This window comes from Colletotrichum spaethianum, assembly GCF_022836535.1.
Source record: "Colletotrichum spaethianum MAFF 239500 DNA, contig34, whole genome shotgun sequence".
Classification (NCBI taxonomy): domain Eukaryota; kingdom Fungi; phylum Ascomycota; class Sordariomycetes; order Glomerellales; family Glomerellaceae; genus Colletotrichum; species Colletotrichum spaethianum.
In genome coordinates this window covers 206,687-221,568 of record NW_026054804.1, presented here as the reverse complement: position 1 = coordinate 221,568, position 14,882 = coordinate 206,687, and the positions used below count along the sequence as shown (strand labels likewise).

Here is a 14,882-nt window from a genome sequence, read left to right as displayed (position 1 = left end):
TTGGATATTTTGTCTAAGTCTAAATCCGTCCATTCCAGATCTATCTCAGTCTTGAACCGTTCTTTAGGAAACCCAGACTGAAGTTTGCTCGGAGTTTCTTTAATGCCATGTCTAAAGTCTTCGACGAGACACTTGGCCCAGGTGTGAAGCATCTTCTTAAATCGGGCTATGACTTTCTCTTTTCGGGTCATGAGCAAGATCTACCAACTGCTTCGCCATGTCTACGTGCAAATGATCTAGGAGTGCTGGATACTCGGCATGGATGTTCTCTAGGGATTCCAAGAGAAGGGCGAGATGAACAAGACGTGGCCTCCAATCAGCGCGATAATGCAAGACTCGGTATTTTAGATGGGCCCAGCTCTTGTGGTACGGTGCTGTAATCTCTGCTAGCTCTTTGATAAGTATCGTAACATTGTCTACAGAGGTCTGTTTGAACCGAGGTCCCAGTGAAACAGCCAGAATCACGAGCTTCAAGTGGAATGAACTAGACAGCTCTCGTGGCTGCCGATTAGGATTGTGGTGACAAGCCGGCCTCCGAAGCTCCGTGATGTGACTGGGAATACCTTGCAAAACCGGCAGCGTTGTTGCCTTCCATCGATGCAGTGCCTCAAGGCTCTTCTCGTCAACCATGGTTCAGGTTATGCTATTGAACAGCAACACTGTGTAGGAGGAATCACCACTACAGATGAGAGCGTGTGAAATTTCGTGCGCAAACTGCTGCAGCATGTCAAGTTTGATGCGGGCTGATGGATCAACAACCTCTAGATTGATGATGTTTTGTGCATGACTGTGAGGCAGTTGGTGCAACCATAGCGCTTCATGACAAAACTGCCTCTGATAAGCTGGGTCAGGCTCGCCGCTTTTGCTCCTTTCACGATAATCTGGTGAGGCCAGGGTGAGACGAAGATGTTCTACATTGGTTGGAGTCACAAAAGGGAAGCTCCATAGATACCAGAGATATGCTTGATTCACTATTAAGACTCGAGGCAGCAAAAGCAGGCAGCTTTTCAACACGCTAGCACTAGTACTGGCATCGAAGACCTTGTCGCAAGGATTCTCACCAAAAGTCTGGGGAAGAGGGCTTTGGGGAGCCTTATTTTGTCACACTTCGTACAGCGGCGAACTACCACGATATCAAGTTGACAAGCTTCTTCTAATATCAAGACTCTTTTCACAATGATGTCATACTGATAAAGATACTATCAGCAGAAAGAAGATATTAGTAAAACAGCTAACAACACTAAAATCGATATGGGCCGAAGTCCTTGTATCCCACGCCCTTGACGAAGGTCTGCAACCACGGACCCTGCGTCTTGGTCTCTGCGAGCTCCCAGAAGAGCTTAGCATGTGCCTCTCCATCGATCTTGAAAGCAGCCGAGCCGTCCTCCTTCCGTTCGTCAACATAATAAAACCTACAAATTGTTAGGCACATCTACTCAATCGTTAGAAGACGGTAGGGATGGCATACTTGAATCCTTTCTCCTTGTATTCAGAGGCAGCAGCCATCATCATGTGTGCAGACGCTGACTTGCCAGCGCCCGATTCTAGAAACCGCGGGAGGGGTCTAACGTTTAGGATGTTCCCTGTAAACAAGAATGTCCTGGGCGCATCGGCAGGGAGCTCTGCGAAGCCGAGCACGGCTTGTTGGGCAGCGACAAAGACACTGGTGGTGTTGACAGTCATGTCTCGCTTGAAAGCATCCAACGGGATCGCAAACGGATCGTTGGGAGGAGAGAATGTTGCGGCTCCGGCTACGAACCTTTAGCAAGATGTTCAGCCAGAGTCTTCTGGTGTCAAGACTTACCGTTGTAAATGACCACGCTTGGGATTCCCAGCTCCTTCGTAACCTTTGCGAAGGCATTGACAACTTCATCGGGGTTGGCGAAGTCGCTTTTTATGTTAAGTTGATTGTCTGTGCTGTCTGCCTCCTTCAGCGACCGGGCTGCGACTGCAACCTTGTAGCCTTTCGAAGCAAAGACACTCGCAACTGACAAGCCAACTCTTGGCCCCGCACCGAGGATAAGAACGACAGGAGATGTTCCGGGCATGGTTTGGGATGTGTCGGAGAAGCCAGACTGGGTGTAGTCGAGTAAGAAAGCAGGAAGCGTTCGTCTGCCCTATACATATACTTATATTCTGATTGAGGCAAAAATGAGACAGGTAGCCGCAATACTCAATTGGTCAAGCGATTCGAAGCGGCGAGAGTTTTGCGGTTAACTTTTGTAAGCTAATCAATCGTAAGTAAACTCCGTTGCGCTAACTGGGGTACGTGGAATTCCTAGCGTAGCGGTGTCTCGGGGCGTAGCGCGGGTTTGCATTGGTAGAACTGATGGCCTGCTGCAGGGCCTGTTGGGGATGCAAGTCATCACGGACCCGGACCCTTCGGATGGTCCGAACTAGAATACAGCATGACCAACGCATGTTGTGACCAATGAATGTCAACATTTATCAGCTTGCTATCCTTTCATGATTGGAAAAGAGTTAGGTGGCTCTCAAGAAGAGTATTGTCAAGTTCCATGTGCTTTGTACTGTCGGGAAGAAGGCGATGATGTATTTAAATAGGAGATCAGAAGTCTATGAAACCAAGTCCATTCTGCGCTCTTCATCCTTACTGAATCTTTCATCATCAACCAGTTTCACAGCTTTCCGTCTACAATTGACTTCAGACAACTCAACATATCTTTATCAAAATGGCGGACATCAAGGCGATCAAAGTGTTGGGAGTTCACGGACCCAACGCTGCTAAGGTCATCCTCCTTTGCGAGGAGCTAGGACTGTCATATGAGACAGAAACAATCCCGCTTACCGACACTAAGAGCTCTAAGTACGTCGCCATCAACCCGAATGGGCGGTTGCCGTCTATCCAGGATCCAAACACAAACCTCACGCTGTGGGAGTCAGGCGCTATTATCGAGTACTTGACAGAGAAATACGACAAGGACCATAAGCTAAGCTTCGTGCCGGGCACAGCTGAAGCCTACCACGCTCGTCAATGGCTCTTCTACCAGACCACCGGCCAAGGACCGTATTACGGACAGGCGATGTGGTTTATCATTTATCAGCCACTTCCCGAGGCGCGCGAGCGCTACGTCAAAGAGGTCAACCGCGTTACTGGCGTACTAGAAGGACACCTAGCGAAGCAAAAGCCTGACGCGGACGGCAACATCTGGTTCTTAGGTAGCCGGCTCTCTTACGTGGACATTGCGTTCTTCACGTGGCAGAACACAGCCTCGCCACGAATCCCAGACGAAGAGTTCAACCAGGACGACTATCCGCATGTCAAGAAGTGGTCTGAGAACATGCTCGCGCGTCCTAGTGTGAAGAAGGTACTGAAGCTCCAAGAAGCCAAATAGGCTGTGGCGGATCATGGGTGGAGTTTTACGACCCAAAAAGCATAACATAACTGGGTTGCCCCATGGACACCTCGCGGTTACAAGACAGGATATATGCAGGCCACACGGGGATACATAAGACTCACCTTGGAACGGAAGAACTAGGGAAGGTTATGTCAAGATCAGAAAGGGCTCATAGCCGAAAAGCGGTCCTAGACTCAGGACCGACATTCCAGATAGATAGATTACCTCAAATAGCTCTTCAGCAATGAGCTTCGTGACTCACTCTCTCGTAGGTGACTCTTAGTTTATCCTTCTGTTGTAAAATTGTGCAAACTACCTACGCCTAAAGTGCACGACCGATAACCGTGCAAACAGATACCAGCAAGATTACCAACAAAGGACTAGGTAATGTTATTAAGTATCGAACTCAGCTACATGTTAGCAGCAAACACCACTGACGGATATCTGACTGTAACAGGAGGGGGTTTAATGTCTTCCACAGATGAGCCACTGCTGCGAAATTAGGTCAAGATTAAGACAGGCCCTTGTTATTATTGGGCATAAAAGTTTCTATGAAGGCTTCGTTCGCTTTTCACATATCTTTTGTCTTTTGCATATGAGGGTATTTTGTGGGTGACGGTGTCAAGCTGACGCCTACACCAAGGAAGTGGCCACTTATGTATCAAGTTCCGAAACGGAATGGCGATTGAAAGACTCCTTTCTTGTACACCCTGTCTAATATTCCCTGACACTGTGTTCTTTTCCCAGCATATTTTGAATCTTAAGAAAGTTTCCCGGTTCTTTTGAGTGCCAAGGGCACATGAAAGCCTGCCCAACCATCTCGAACATTCGGCAGAACCGACTTGCGGCTAGAAGCCAAGTAAAAGCGTTTTTGGGATCAAGGCAACCTGTCTAGAGGCAAAAGTTCTGTTACCGTGGACGAGATAAAGAATCAATTCAGTTTTATTTTCCACATGATCAAGCTCAAACAGTTACATCACGGATGCCGTAGACCCTGAACTGAAAAGTTGAACAGCCTTCTTTGCTTCATTGTTTAAGCTGTTGCAAGTGTTATGCATTCGCCCGAGTTCTTCGGATAGTGAGCGTGCTCTTGGATCCCTGGCAAGCCTCTCCAGTAGACGCAGAAACGGCTTGACGAGATGAAGGTCTGAAATTGCGTTTGGCGATGTAGGGTTTTGTGTTAAATTATAGAGCAAGCTGCTAGCTGCGGCGAAGAAAGCGTGAAGAACAGTCCTATACTGAGTCAGAAAGAATTCGGGGAGGCCGTGGTTTTAATGAATCATCTACCAGACACAAGCGTGGTCTCCCTGAGGGATGGCTTCAACGAGCCGGATCGCTTTGCGTAACTCGGCGAGGCAAAGACTGCCTGAGGGTAACAAAAGTTCAGGCCGGCTGAGTTCCTGGTTATAGAGAAAATGTGTCGTCGGAGGCAAGTGGCGATCAATCATTGTCAGGCAATAAATGTATGTGAGTCGAAGAACCACTTTGTGGACCATCTCGCCAGCGATTTGGTATCCTGGTAACATCGTGGATGAGTCCTCTGGCGGTTCCATCTGCGCACTGGACTTCCAGTACGACAATAAAGAACTCAGCTCTTGTGCCGCAATCGCCCTTTGTGTTTCCGCTTGTCTTCTAGCCTTGATCGAGTACAACTTTTTGTACACCTGCCCCTGAATAACCGCAAGGCCTATGCGATAGTTAAAAAGGTCCACGTTACATGGCTCAAAACTTGTATTTGATGGCAGTCGGACATCCATGTCGTCATCATCTTGGCTGAAGGGTCTGCACGTCCGTAGACTGATATCCTTGTCAAGAATATATATCTTCCAAAATACACGCCTCCGCTGCTCAGCTTGTCGTTCCGTGAGGCCTAGGCTGGAACATTCTCTGTGCAGATTCATAGCTTGTGCCAGGCGTAGGGCAGCGGCTACGAGGACTGAGGCTGGCTCCGGATTCGGTGTTCCCTGAAGAATACAAGCCATGCCCACCAGAGCCTGGACAGCAGAGAGGCTGCCGTTAGAGACGCTCAGCTCAGAGACGACACCTAGGGCGTTTTGTATGTACCCAGAGGATAGGATATTCTCATGCGTCGGGTCCAATATGCGCAGGGCGCGGAGACGATGAGCTATCGACAGCACGACATTGAGACAAGCCCACCAAGCAGCGTCTCCAGCGCTGGAAGTCGAGTACTTGAGTTGAAACTCTCTCATGAAGTCCTCTTCATCAAAAAGTGGAAGGTGCCTATTATAGTTGCTGAAAGTTTCCTTGACCAGCTCTAGAGCGGCTGCCTTCGTAGGAAGCTGCTGCCGCGCTGGTCGAACAAATGGCGGTAGCTCTGCAGCGAGATGCGACCTTGGACTGCCAGCTAGACGGTCAGTTACATAACCCCCAAGCGTAGGCAATTCGGGTTGGCCGTGGTCGTGTTCCCAGGGTGTAACCTCGAGGTGAAACCCTAGGTTGCTCATTTTTAAGGGTGATGGAAGTTGTGATTCGCTCATTGGCATCCATAGGCTACTTTCGTTAGGCGATGTGATCAATGCCGCTGTGCCACGTGATACTGCTCGTGTCGTTTGCTCTTTACGCGAACTGTTCTTAGACACAGGTGGCTCCCTCAAAGCCCTATCTCCTAGCAAAGTCTCAACTTCTGATAGTCTTTCCTCGAGCTGTGCGATGTATTTAAAGCTGCGGAACGTTTAATAGAGGCAAACTTCGTGAGCTAGAGTAGCAGACTAACCCAGCTGGTCTGCGAGGCCTCCTCTTCATTGCAATTGGCGTAAAGTGGCAACCTGTAGAATATTTGGTGCACTGAGCGCACCCTTGTGTGGTAGGGTCACAGCGGATCTTCTTCTTCCGGCACATGTCGCAGGCCTTTCCTCAAGGTGTCAGCAGAGGCGGGATGTTATTAGGTCCTTGGGTTAACTTACCCTAACAACGACTTGCCGTTCCTCTTCTCTAAATCCTGGCCGGACCCCGAAACCTGTTTGTGATTCCATGGCTTGTATTTGAAGGTTGCGTTGGATTTAAAGGGTCTAAGCAGAAGACGCAGCAACGCGTGGACCTAATCGCTTCGCTGGTTAAGCGATTTCGAGGGAGCTGATAAAACAAATTCCTGCAAGGGGGCAATTGACGAATTACAGCAACTTCATCAACTCTCGCGTAATGATCAAACTGAAGATTGATTATATGTCAGACAGGAGGAGGTTGATTATAAATCAGACTCCATGCATATCATCATCACGTGGGTTTAGTCTGAACCAGTGGTCGGAACGTGGGGCGCAGTGTGTACGTAGACAGACGCAGTTGCGGCCAGGGCGATTCAGCCACAGCTTAAGGCTGCTTTGTTATAGCTCAGGCTGGCCCGCCAAAAGTTCGGTTCTGAAAACAGGGTATCATTGGCGTGCATCCATTTTTCGAAAAGCTTTTAGTCCAAAATCGTAGCTGGGATGGTATTGTTGGGATCACTGAGGCTCAACCCTGTGGCTTCTTGATGCGGATGCCATTCCGTCGGTGTCTTGGGATCATCAACTGATGAGATAGCAGGTTTCTTTCGCCTTAGTGTTCCTGAATTCAATTGGAGGCGGCAGCCTATGCATGCATGCGTCCTCATCAATCTCCATGCTCTTGGGGTCTTCATTGGAAAAGATGGAGTCTACAATGTTCATTGTGTAAGAGGTTGGGTGAGTTCGCAGTGAGACCGAACATTGCTCGTCCACTTCCGCGTAGTTTCTTCAAGCTCTGCGACTCTTCCTTTGAGCAAGCTAACAGTATCCGCTTGTAGTAACAGAAAAGTGGCTTTGTATCTGTGTTGTCCTTGGACTGAGGTGCATCGGCGATCAGGATGCTGATTATTGCGCTCAATTATGTAATTCGCCTCTCCGACCTTTACCCGTAGAGTGAGGCCCTTTTGGCCAGATCATTGCACAACATCTTGATCTCATCGACGCTGCAATTACTCCTGCGACACCCCAAGTGCCACCAGCCCTATCCCATACTGGGTTCATTACCTTCAATGGCCGGAAAGGCCTGATGAACGCCTGATTGGTTGTGTGCCTTTCGGACAGACTGTCTGATTGCCTAAGTCCTTGAATAATCGACTGCGCATCGTTGGCGATTGGTAAACATATGGAGAGGATGCTGTGTGAAATGGAACCCTGGACGGCAGCATCGTGAAGGTGAAAGGTCACAACGACCGAATCAATGGTGTTAGAACGGATATGCTTAAAGTACACGGGCTACTTCCTTTGGCGTGCCGTTGCGGAGGACGACATGGTCTACGGACACCGAGCCGGCCATTGCGGGGCTCGGTTCCGGTACGATTCGTTGCCTAGGGCTTCAACTTCTTACGAGCGATGTGTAGGGTTGCGGGAAGCGAGAGAGAGTTTTGGGGAGAAAATGCGCCAAACACAAGCGCGTAACACTGTAAGCTGAGGGAGCAGCTTGCTCTCTGGTGGAGACATATTCCGAAAGGGGAGTCGGTGGTTTAGGGATGATTATGAAATCAAGGCTTCAAGGGATTTCATACTAATCCTCTCTGGTGCCTTCATACCAGTTAGAGTGGTGTGTGATTGAGGCCAGACACAGATTCATGGTTAACGGCTGAGGCCGTTACTCAGCCTCCAGATTAGGCGGGTATTGTCCCATCCGCATGCACTTCAGCTGCAAGACATGCCGGTAACGGTACTGCATGCTCAACTGGACACTGACACTTTTCGATCATCTGGGGAGGCTTTGGGTTTGGGCTTTTCAAACCGATTGAACTCGCACCGGTTCGCTGCGGTCAAGTTTCTGGTGTATGCATGGATACTCATTGCCAAATCGACGACTGTCAGAAGAACACGGTGGGAATCCTCAACTTATGTTCACCAAGCGCGCGTTGACCGGCCCTATGAATGAACTCCTGCTCATCAGTATCAGAGACACTGTAGCACAGCGCAGAAACAGGTGAGGATGGATGCCCAGCTTCAGTGACCTAGAGAATTATGTAATCTCAATCATCCGCCAAGAGTGAGTCTGCAATGACTAAGCTCCTTCAATCGGCAGACGGGTCTGTAGCCGAGTGCTGATTCGTGCCCTCATTCGTCTTTCCCCAGTGATTCCGGCTTCACGCGAGTCACATACCTGGGGACCTTCCCCTGCCGCCAGGCCCCTTCAAGTAATTCGACATCTCGTCACCCGAGAGTCTGAATGTTTTAGCACTTCCATCTTCAGCAGAGCTGTCTGCTCTAGGGGCAGCTTGTTCGTATCGTCAACTGACCATATCTGATATTGGATTAAGATCTCATCTCGACGTAACCAAAAGTCACTCACTACCGTCGAGAATAACAAAAGGCGTGTTCTGAACTCCCCGTTTGCCGCTTGCTTGGGCCCTTCACCGCGATCGCCATAGTGCACCCGGCTCCTCTGACCTTCCCCTCACCTGGATGGAGGATCCTCAATTGCTACGTCCAAAGCAGGCCGCCTGTCTGGTCTGCCGCCGAAGTAAGATCAAGTGCGACTATTCTCCGCATGAGAACAAATGCAAGAGGTGCATTCAGCTCGATTCTGAGTGCATTCGGCCTACATTTCATGCTGGAAGGCAGAAGGGCATCAAAAAGTACGGCGACCCATCCCCCCCCTCCGCGCCGTCCGATCTGTTGGTTTTGGCACCCACAACCGAGACATACCCCCCCAACACAGTAGCACAACCCCCACACTCTCGGAAGCCATATTGATTATTGGTTACACACAATAGCAAGCGAAAGGGTCTAGATAAAGCTCTATATCAAATAGAGCAGGCCATCAAGAGAGCAAGAACCGGCGAGCAGAACTCCGAAGATGACAAGGCCATCGGCAATCTCCAGGCACTCCTGGAGGGCTCTCGAACTGCTCGGTCAACTACCGCCTCCTCACACTTAAGGCGGGGTTCGTCGCATTTCGATAGCCCCGACCAACCCGACCTCTCATCTGACGATGATGATGACTTGAACAACACCCCAGACAGCAACACGTACATGAGTCTACATCATCACAATGAAGAGAGTTTGGCCATCGACGATGCCGAGAACCCGCTCCAGCTGCTGGCACGCGCCTCGAACCTGCAGCTTTCGCCGAAGCCCATCAGCGGCCTCTCGCCGAAGCAGCCCGGTCCTCGCGCCAGCCGCAAGAAGCAGCACGTCGAGCAGCCCGACGAGGACTCTGAGATGCAGTCCTTTTTCACCGCTGTCCGCGTCAATTTCGACGTCGGCGATGACATTGATCCCATCGCCATGGGCCTCGTGACTGAGGAAGAAGCAGAATCTCTTTTCGCTTTGTAAGTGACAACCTACCGGCCAGGCATCAACGAGCGTATCGCTTAACTCACTTTTCAGCTTCCATGGCAAGCTCGCTCACACCCGCTGGGGTCTTGATCCGAAGATCTATACTCCGTCGTTCACCCGTTCGCGGTCTGCCTTCTTGTGCACCTCCATTATGGCCGCGTCCGCCCTCTTTCTCCCATCCGCCGGCGCTTTGTCCAAGAGATTGTCCAACCACTGCAAGACTCTTGCCCACAGGGTTATCGCCAAGCGGCACAAGTCCGTAGAGATTGTTCTTGCGTTCATGGTCAACGTCCCGTGGATGTTCCCTGGCCGGCACAGCACTGATGACGAGACTTGCTGGTACGTGAATATGGCGGCTACTATCGCCATTGACTTGTCTCTGCATAAGCTCCTGATACCCATGGAAGTCCTTGGCTCTGGCTCTCACATTGCTCTAGCACGCGGAGACTGTCTTGACCCTCGTACAGCGCTTGCCATGGATGGCTTCAGCCACATCGAGCATACCTCTGACCTCGGCCAGCGTCTCCTGCGACGCCGTGAGCGCTGCTGGATTGCTCTCTTCGTTCTCGAGCGAGGCATGTCGCTGGCCCGCGGTCGGCCTTATACTGTGCCTGTGACCCGTGTCATCAAAGACTGCGATCAATGGCACAGATCCAACATCGCAGACCCCATGGATGGCCACCTTGTTTCGATGGCTGTTCTTCGCCGAGACTTGGACAGCCTCCTCAACACGGTCCGCGCACTATGCGACGGCTCGCAAGGAATATCTACAGATGGCGGGCTGATCGCCCAGTCTATCGAAAGCGCCATTGAGAGATTCTTCGACCAATGGCTTACCGAGTGGGGGTTCTCCATTGGCACAGGCCCCCAACGTCGTCTCCCGCCGTACGTTGAGATACTCGTCACGCACACACGACTTTCAACCTACGGCGGCGTCATCAACCACCCAACAGCGCCAATGGAGGTGCGACAGTTTTTCCGCACTGCCGGACTCTCCTCTGCTGTGACGGTCATGCGCGCAGTGATACAAGGAGAGTCGCAACTCCAGTCAATCCCCAATAACACTACCATCATGGTTTCGTTTGCAGCCTGCTTCGCGCTGACGCTGAGCGCCTACGCCACAGGAAGCTCGAATCTGGCACCCAGCATTCGGAATCTCATTGAGGAAACGGCGGATGTCTTGGAACGTATTGGATCTGCTACGAAGCACAGGAATGGGCTGTCGACCCTATATGGGAAATACCTAAGACACATCGTCAAGAAGGCGGCCACCGCTACGGATGGGCAGCCTCAAGCGAACATGCATCCCGACCAGACCGTCCCTCGCAGCGGCCAACTCGGGACGCCCTCCTCGGCCGTTGCAGCATCCCCTCCCATCAACTCGATGGGACCACCGGTATCACAGCCACCTTACGTGGAGTCGCAACTGTGGCCCGAGACCCTACAATTCTCCAGCATGTCCGACGACCAGATTGCCGAGGTCCTTAATCAGCCCGGTAATGAATTTGACCCCTCCTTCGCAGGCTTGTCCTGGGAGGATATGAATAACTTTGACTGGCTGAGCTGGCCTAATCTAACAGAATTTGGGTTTTGACGGTTGAGATATGCCTACCTCGGAGGCACAGACACATCAAGCCTTCATGGTCTCAACCGGAGCGGCGAACTGCCACTGGGTCAGTTGTCGCAGCTGCTCCATAAACACAAAAGTCAGGACAGTATTTGGCCTGCAGTATGCAAAGATTAGCAACATTGTTATTCTCATTATTCAGCACAGCTTACGTCAGTCTCAACCACGCCGGGGTCCAGCCCTTCATAAGAAATATCGCTCCCTCCTCGCGAAGACCGTTTTGCACAATACGAAGCAAAGACTACAGCACCATTAATAGCCAAATCCTGGGACGTGGGTTGTGTCACTACTCACGTTTGCCCCTGGGCCGCCCGCGGCGGCACTCTGGATTCTGCTCTTCAGGACATCGGCCGGCGCGCAGGCTGTCGTCGCTGCAGTTCCGGCGAAGAGGGAGGCCACGGCGTGCGTTTTGATATCGTCTTTCATATCAGTCTTTTGCAAGAGGATCCGTTTTGCCGTCGAGTATCTGTTTCGTGCTTTAGCTTCCTTGTTTCTTCAGACCGCTCTTGGTGGTCGTCCACTCCTTTGGCACTCACGTGGCGATTTGTCCCACATCTGTCATTATCAGTTAGCCTCAATTGGAACGTGTCAGGCCTTTCCAAGATTTGTCGACTTACTCATGAGTACGCTGCGAACAACGTTGGCAGAGATGCCTCTAGTGAACGCGCCCATTCCTTCTTCCCTTCCTATTCTGTAAAGCCCCTCGATCGCATTGGCGTACGCGAAACGTTCACCGACGTTCTTAGCTCCATCGGCGCACATTCGGACGAGGACAACCTAGATAGAATTCGTCAGCTCATGCCGGCAGAGGAGGACGTATCCAGCAATTACTCACCTCGGCAGGGTTCCCCACTAGCCCGGCCATACCTCCCGCCAGCCCAGCGCATGATATCGTCATCGCTGTCGTCAACTTATCTTTGCCGGTCCATTGTTTAGCTTGTTGCGCAAAGTAGTTATAGAGACCGAATCTTGCAGTGGAGTAGGTCGTTTGTCGAAAGATGGATGCCGAAAGCCCCGACCAAAGGGAGAAAAAGCCTGTTTGGGTCAGTGGAAGATCGTCATACATGTCGGAATATGCATACCGTCTCGTGCCGCGAAACGGTACATGGCCCGAAACATGGACTCTCGTGATTTTAAAACCTGCATCCGACTGTGATGGTCAGTAATCGTTTCCTTTTTGTTCTAGGGGCAAGATTTACATACTATTTTGTCTGATCCAGTGGATGCGCTATCATTGTGTGGTCAGTATCGTGGGCAAACATTAAGACTTGGCCGATCTCTAGCATGAAGCTTACTAAAACAGACGGCCATTGATGCTGCGGCACCTCTGCAGCCAACAAGTCAGTCGACAGGCGCGCCACAGTGTACAATGCTTGACGTTACTACATACCCGAGCCAGAAAGGTTCCTTTTGCTTGTTACCGCCAGCCATGTTGAGTGTGGGTATTTGCGACAAGAGTCCAAAAAGCAGCCTCAGAATCCGTTTCGAGAAATACGATCCGCGGACGTGCTCTTTTGATAAATAATGCTGTTTTGCGTTCATCGACCCCCTTGCTCCCCTTATCCATCCCCGAACCGGTGATACGCGCCGTCCCTCAGGCATATCGCACAATCCCTCGGCCTCTAAAAGTAGTCCCGCCGCGCACTCGGCAGGTCGGCGCAATGATGAGCAGTCGAGCCAGGATTCCCCACGCTGATGTCACATGGAACTCACCATGTCGGCACTTCTTTTTGACTCCGAGGACCTCGCACGGGGCTCTTCTTCTGTGTTCCGACTGCGGAACCCCTCCGATCCCTTTCCATTGGGGAAACAAAACCACTTCCGCATCCCACTCAAGTGACCAGGTCTTGTTCCGATGGATGACGCGCCTTCAGAGGAGCAATTGAACCAGAAGAAGTCCAGTAGTAATCACAAACCCGAGGACAACATGTCGAAACTCTCACCGTCGCTGAAGACTCTCATCAATGCGCCCTTTGCGCGTCCCGGCCAGACCGCTGCGCCATCGCACATCCGCGACGTTTACCAGTCGATCGCTCGCGATGCGACATTAAAGAACGTTGGTACAAAGCCATGGCTGGCCATCTCGGTAAGCAACCTTTTGCGCCCAGCTTCCTCACCATTGTAGAGCCCGATTGACTCGAATTGAGTTGACGCCACAACACCTCGCGCAACCGTGACTAACGCCTCGTGCCACAGGCCGCAGCAACGTTCACCCTAAACTCTCCCGACTCCCTCGAGTCTCTCTACAGTGTCGCATCTTCATCCGGCCGTCCAGACAAGCGCGAAACGGCCGAGTTCATCCGCGAGATCGGCCTCAAGTGCATCAGCTTCAACGGCATCCCGCGCACCATCAACTGCCTTAACGCATTTTACGCCGGCCTCCCCAAGGAGGTGACCGCTCAGTTGGAGACGAAGCCGACGCGCGCACCGAACGCGCAGAACATTGGCGAGATCACCGCGCGCGGTCAGGCGCTCTGGGACTCGATCTACGCGCCTTTCGAGGTTAAGCTGTACGAGAAGCTGGCGCAGTCGCACCCCGACCTGCCGGTGCACATCCTGAATAGCCACTACGCGGGGTTGTTATCGGACCCCAAGGAGCGCGGGGGCCTGGCGAGCGTAGGAAGAGTGCTGACGTCCATCGTCGCTATCTCTTGTTTGAGAGCGCAAACGGGCGTCGGCCCACAAGTACTATCGCACGTCTTCGGATTGAGGAAAGGCCTGGAGGATGGCACGTTCAAGGCTGATAACCAGGAGGACATCAAGGGCGCACAGTGGCTGGCGAGCGACGAGGGCAGCGAGTGGATCCTGAAGTCGGTCGACACCATCACGGAGGCGATTGGCGGGGCATCGCGGTCCAACTTTGCACCTGCACGCGAGTCAAAGTTGTAGTGAAGTGAAGGAGTTGTACTTGTCGTCTCTGGAGGAAATGTAAATACCGGGGCTCAGAACCGGGTCACCCAAGGCGTGTTGTTGTAAAATACACTATATGACGAGTGTTCTTATTCCTGCTGCTCCACGAAGTGCTGCTTTACTTGACACAGCACTCAGATGGTACTGTCTCCGTTTTGGTCGTTTTTGCTTCGTTGAGGTTAATTGCATGCGTTCAATCACAAGTAAGCAGCGTCAATGATGTGATAGTTACAAGAAAGCACTAGTCTTTGAACCAGAAGACTGGCGATGGTGACTGGGAAATTTTGGGCATTGTGGACATGGTTTCATTGCAATGGAATCTGCCACTCTGAGTATCAGGTAAGTCCAGATCACCAGTCGCCCTAGGATCGCGCGAGCAGGGTGATGAGGTTGCTTGCACAGTAAACAGATAAGGCCAAGCTTCTTCAACTCAAGCGCCACTTGTCAAACCTTTACGATGAAGACCTCACCAAGATTCTCAGAGACGTTGCTTTTGTTCAACCCCGCCAGCTGAGTTCTCTCCTCACTGATAACTTCATTCCAGGCCAATGTGGCAATGGGCATCCGCATGAGTGCAGCTGACGACGATGTTGGTCTTGGGGTGTTCAGTCAGGATATCCTCAAGATCGAGATCAGCGGCCCTGACGCTGTTCGATGCCTATCTCTCTCTCTTTCTATTTATAGGCTGACACT

General features: G+C 51.4%; 5 protein-coding genes across 5 annotated transcripts; 3 read left to right on the top strand and 2 right to left on the bottom strand.

The window, feature by feature from the left end:
- Nucleotides 1–1,240: 1,240 nt before the first annotated feature.
- Nucleotides 1,241–2,048, bottom strand: ColSpa_10260 (glucose 1-dehydrogenase; the record flags this gene model as incomplete). The annotated part of the gene is made up of 3 exons (XM_049276472.1): nt 1,241–1,412; nt 1,469–1,751; nt 1,805–2,048. 3 exons carry the CDS (start codon nt 2,046–2,048, stop codon nt 1,241–1,243), a joined length of 699 nt encoding a protein of 232 aa, XP_049132429.1.
- Nucleotides 2,049–2,690: 642 nt separating this feature from the next.
- On the top strand, nt 2,691–3,353 carry ColSpa_10259 (glutathione S-transferase-like protein tpcF; the record flags this gene model as incomplete). Its single annotated transcript, XM_049276471.1, has 1 exon — nt 2,691–3,353. The coding sequence occupies one exon, from the start codon at nt 2,691–2,693 to the stop codon at nt 3,351–3,353; it is 663 nt and encodes a 220-aa protein (XP_049132428.1).
- A 5,993-nt stretch (nt 3,354–9,346) lies between these two features.
- Nucleotides 9,347–11,246, top strand: ColSpa_10258 (satratoxin biosynthesis SC3 cluster transcription factor SAT20; the record flags this gene model as incomplete). The annotated part of the gene is made up of 2 exons (XM_049276470.1): nt 9,347–9,645; nt 9,704–11,246. 2 exons carry the CDS (start codon nt 9,347–9,349, stop codon nt 11,244–11,246), a joined length of 1,842 nt encoding a protein of 613 aa, XP_049132427.1.
- A 36-nt stretch (nt 11,247–11,282) lies between these two features.
- ColSpa_10257 (mitochondrial dicarboxylate transporter) lies at nt 11,283–12,710 on the bottom strand (the record flags this gene model as incomplete). The annotated part of the gene is made up of 7 exons (XM_049276469.1): nt 11,283–11,376; nt 11,432–11,520; nt 11,574–11,755; nt 11,897–12,056; nt 12,115–12,314; nt 12,362–12,429; nt 12,670–12,710. The coding sequence occupies 7 exons, from the start codon at nt 12,708–12,710 to the stop codon at nt 11,283–11,285; spliced, it is 834 nt and encodes a 277-aa protein (XP_049132426.1).
- Nucleotides 12,711–13,206: 496 nt separating this feature from the next.
- ColSpa_10256 (dol-P-Man:Man(5)GlcNAc(2)-PP-Dol alpha-1,3-mannosyltransferase) lies at nt 13,207–14,168 on the top strand (the record flags this gene model as incomplete). Its single annotated transcript, XM_049276468.1, has 2 exons — nt 13,207–13,365; nt 13,476–14,168. The coding sequence occupies 2 exons, from the start codon at nt 13,207–13,209 to the stop codon at nt 14,166–14,168; spliced, it is 852 nt and encodes a 283-aa protein (XP_049132425.1).
- Between the last annotated feature and the right edge of the window lie 714 nt (nt 14,169–14,882).